Raw genomic sequence first — 5000 nt, forward strand, 5'->3', positions numbered from 1 at the left:
GACACGACTGATGTACACACCCACACACCCATTGATCTGCAAACACAAACACACACACACACACAAACACAAACACACACACACACACACACACACACACACACACACACACACACACACACACACACACACACACACACACACACACACACACAGAGGCAGAAGTCAAACAGGAAACAGATGAAGTTTAAGAACCTCTCACAGCCACACACACTTATTATGCCTTTAGCTTTATTTAATATGCCTAGATTCATGGTGGCACGTGTGTGTGAATGTTTGTGCATGCAGCAGTACGTGTTCTTATGAGAACAAAAAAGATTGACCACATTACTCCAATTCTGAGATCACAGTATTGGCTCCCAGTGACCTTCAGAATTGACTTTAAGACTTCACTTCTTGTGTTTAAATTAGGGGTGGGCAAACAAGTTAATCTTTAATAGCATTAACTCAATGACTTTCTGTGACTAATCGCGATTAATCGCATAGCGTGCGAAACCCACAAATAATAATAATAAATAAAATAGATAATAAATTAAATAAAAATATTTTAAAAATTAATAAAATAAAATAATTAATAATAATTTGCATATATACTGTGTAGATAACCTATGTAGGCCTAATATAATGTTCCACAATGAAAATGTAGGCTATTTGCCAATCTATCAGTCTAAATTATATAGTAGGCTATATGTCTATCCAATGTAGGCCTTAATGAAACAAATGATTGCATACAATATTACACTAGGGGTATTTAAGATTTTAGGCTACTGAAACGGATAGGCCTATATTAGAAACTTAAATTAGGATGGTCTACACGGGCCTACAAGAAGAACAAAATTTGTCACTTTAAAAAACAGGCAACAGGCAGGAGTGTGTCTGTGAGATATGTCCCACCTTCTCTCACTGTCAAAGACTCCCACCTTCTCTCTTATCTGTCGCTATTATTTAAGGTGTTTCAGTGACTAGAAAATAATTGACTGTCTGTTGCCATTGACAGCAATTACATCTTTCAAAACAATAACGTTGACATGACTAACACTATCTTAAATGCAGACGAGATTGCCGATGTCGCGAAATCATAGCCTACCATGTTGATGCAGCCTACTATGCACGCGCAGCGCCATGTAGAAACCAAAACGTTGCGTGAGGAATGTAATATCTCGCAGTCTGCTTTTTGATCAGGGCTTAAGTATTGACAGCTGATAGACGGCCAGCATAACAGTAGACTACCTTTTCATGCTGACCGTACAATAGACTAACCTTGCGAGCTGCTCGAGAGTTGCGCAAGGAGGACTGTAGAGCTGTGTACCGAAAATGTCCATTCAGAAGTTTACGTCCTTCTGTAGGCTATGCCTGTTTTGTTTTGCCTACTGTTCTAGACATTCTTCTGTCAGCGGTCACTGGAAGCAGCAACAGAAGCGTGCTGACGCTTTCAAAATAAAAGCCATGAACGACGGTCATAAAAGGCAAAAAAAACAACACGAAAAAAAACCCGCTGCGTTATAGCGTTAACAAAATTGTGGGGCAATATTGACCTCAATAGTTAACGCACCGTCAACGCATTAACGTTGCCCAGCCCTAGTTTAAATCATTAAATGGGATGGGATCCATTTTTAAAACGAGACTCAAGACAAAGCTGTTCTCAGATGCTTTCCCTTAGCAATTCAAAATGATTAACTTTTGATTTTAATATTTTAACTTTCTTTGACTCTATAGATCTCTGCACGCTTGCTGCGAGCCACAAATTACGCACGTCACCGCGAGCAACCGACTGCACATGCTTGCTTTAAAAGCAGTTGACCAAGACACAAAATACTGGCGATATCATTCAGGGGGCAGAGAGCACGCAACATTGCGATGCGGAAATTGAGAACACAGACGGCAAGGAAAACAGAAAACAAAAAGAGGGGCTCCCTGGGCATGGAAACAATACTGCTACTGCTCCTATATTTGCACGCTCCTTTTTCAACGTGCTATAAGGAAGCATGATCGCAAATGTTTGTAATTTCAGACAAACTCAATAAGATGCTCTTAAAAGTTGCTGGCATTGTCGTCTTCACCAGAAGCGCACGCGTGGAACTGCAATCTTTCTTACGATCGCCCCCAGCGAGTTTGAAGATATCACACCTGATGCACGCATATGCCGTACGCATGTTAACGTAGGGGTGGGCGATATGGCAAAAATGTTGTATCACGATTTTTTAACATGAAATCACGATATCGATTTTTTATCACGATCTTCCATCCAAAAAATAAAAACAACAAAAAACAACTTTCATATACTTGCAATTTGTAATTTGCAGTCAATAAAATGTTAACACACTGATGATGCTCTCATAAAGTGTACAAGTGGAATACAATAATGTAAAGAATAAAGTGAAGACAACAACACAAGTGAGAAAATGTCACTCTGATACTGATAATAAACATCTTCACTGCAAGACGATCTATACGATTTCTCCACTTTGGCAGATTCGAGACGATATTTTACTCAATATCGCGATTCACGATATAATATCGTCATATTGCCCACCCCTATGTTAACGTTCATGAACGAATCATGCACGCGCTCGCGTATCCTACAGCAAGCATGCCGACACCATTACTCTAATTGTTTGATGTTTTCTTTCTTTATTTCAATTTTTTTCTTTATTCCTGCTTTCATGTTTTTAATTTTTTTTCTAGTTCTTGTTCTTCTATTTCTTGTGAAGCACATTAAATGTATTTCTGTATACTGTATCTCACTCTGTCCCCTACTCTTCTTCCTCTCCTCTTCTCCTTTCTTCCTCTCCTCACACTGGAGGTGGAGTTGACTGACAGTGGGCGTAAGCTGGTGCTGCTTATGTATTTTATTTCAATAGCCCAACTATTGTTCTCTGCTCTTTTCTCCTCCTCTCGTCCTCTCCTCCTCCTCCTCTCCTCTCCTCTTGGCAACCCACTGGAGATGGTGTTGACTGACAGTGGGCATAAGCTGTTGCTGTCGATGTATATGCACATTATGCAGTATCAGTATTCTAACTATTGCCCTCACCTCTGCTCCTCTTCCCTCCCCTTCTCCTCTCCTCTGCTCTCCTCTCCTCTCCTCTAGTCGGCGAGTATCCGCGAGGAGCGCGGAGACTCGGTAGAGGTGGAGTTGACGGACAGTCAACGTAAGCTGGTGCTGTCTCGAGAGGAGGTGCAGCGTATGAACCCTCCGCGCTTCAGCAAGGTGGAGGACATGGCCGACCTCACCTGTCTCAACGAAGCCTCCGTCCTGCACAACCTCACAGAGAGATACTACTCGGGACTCATATACGTAAGTCCTTCTCTTAGTCGGTGTGTGTGTGTGTGTGTGTGTGTGTGTGTGTGTTTGTGTGTGTGTGTGTGTGTGTGTGTGTGTGTGTGTGTGTGTGTCTGTGTGTGTCTGTGTGTGTGTGTGGGGGAGGGTAGAAAGAGACTGTAGTGTGTGCGTGTCTGTATATGTGTGTGTGTCTGTGTGTCTGTGTGTAAGACATGGCAGACCTCACATACCTCAACGAAGCCTCTGTTCTGCACAACCTCACAGAGAGATACTCCTCAGGACTCCGGCCCTATCCGTGTGTGTGTGTGTGTGTGTGTGTGTGTGTGTGTGTGTGTGTGTGTGTGTGTGTGTGTGTGTGTGTGTGTGTGTGTGTGTGTGTGTGTGTGTGTGTCTATATGTGTGGGTGAGGCCTGCCCTTTGAGCCCTAGTTCACCTCCTGATGCCTCCTGTGTGTGTGTGTGTGTGTGTGTGTGTGTGTGTGTGTGTGTGTTTGTCTGTGTGTGTGTAAGACAGCGGTAGGGATGCCTACCTTACACCCTGATGCCTTCCCAACAAATGGAAACATTCATAATTAACCCCAAGACAAGTGTGTGTGTTTATACGGTGTGTGTGTGTGTATGTGTGTGTGTGTGTGTGTGTGTGTGTGTGTGTGTGTGTGTGTGTGTGTGTGTGTGTGTGTGTGTGTGTGTGTGTGTGTGTGTGTGTGTGTGTGTGTGAGAGAGAGAGAATAAGTGAATAGTTGGATTCACGAGGAGGTGTTGTGTGTGGATGGTCTGCATCAACAAGATAGCCCAGTGCAATGAAATAAGTGTTTAATATCTCTGTCACCCAAATAGCTCAAAGCAATTAAATACGTCTGTAGCCTCTTACTGCAGATGGGGTCGCCAGCGGGCCTATTCATTATTTGCTAAAAATACTTGACTACATCATAACAACATTGCTATGACATTACTGAGAGCCTTAAGTAACAGATTAAGACATAGCCATTACACTTTTGGCGACAGTAAAGGGTGGTTTATGCCTCGAGATCAGCGTCACTGCATCATGATGCAGTGAGCCGCGCAGTTAACGTAGTGAAGCCCCCCCCCATCACGCAGGTACTCTGGGGCACCTCCCCAAAATTGTGTCTCGACGCAGGAGCGACGGCGTGAAAGGGCGAAAATAGGTCTCTGATTGGTCCTCTCGACCAGCCTGCTCTGTCCTCGAGTCGAGAACAAGCGCTACTTCCTTGTTCTAACCTTCGTCGGTCTACGGACTGTGAGCTCTTCATTAAATAAGTTGCCCGTGCTTTGTTGTTTGATTTATTTACACGAACCGAAGACAACACATGCGCTTGCAAGTTACGACGCTGAAGTTATTTGGACAGTTGAACAGTGGTTCCGAGGTCGAGGAAACATTCCGCTTCGTCCTCGACAAATGAGCCACTTCTTTGTTCCAAACTACTACTGTGGCTGCCAGTGCGATCAAACATGCACGTGATATAAAGATTTAATGTTTCATTTTCATTCTCGTCGAGTCTGTGATGCTAAAAAACAACCGACACGTCTAGTTTACTCTTTGTATTGAAGGCAGTTTCAGCGTGGAATGACATCGCGCAGACCGTGCTTCAAAACAGGGCATAAACAAGAATTAACTGCATCATGGCTGCGTCAAGCTCACTCTGTGGTACAAGTAGGAAGCATAACTGAGCCTTTAGGCTACATCGGCTCTGTGCTAAGGT

At 43.4% G+C, this 5000-nt stretch overlaps 1 protein-coding gene across 2 annotated transcripts in view; it reads left to right on the forward strand.

The window, feature by feature from the left end:
* myh14 (myosin, heavy chain 14, non-muscle) overlaps nt 1–5000 on the forward strand; it is a 79273-nt gene that overhangs the window by 21877 nt on the left and 52396 nt on the right. For both annotated transcript variants that reach the window (XM_063199199.1, XM_063199200.1), the window contains exon 3: nt 3089–3295. In XM_063199199.1, the coding sequence (XP_063055269.1) occupies nt 3089–3295 (207 nt within the window). The remainder of the gene's footprint in view (nt 1–3088; nt 3296–5000) is intronic.

The sequence above is a fragment of the Engraulis encrasicolus genome, chromosome 5, assembly GCF_034702125.1.
Source record: "Engraulis encrasicolus isolate BLACKSEA-1 chromosome 5, IST_EnEncr_1.0, whole genome shotgun sequence".
NCBI lineage: Eukaryota > Metazoa > Chordata > Actinopteri > Clupeiformes > Engraulidae > Engraulis > Engraulis encrasicolus.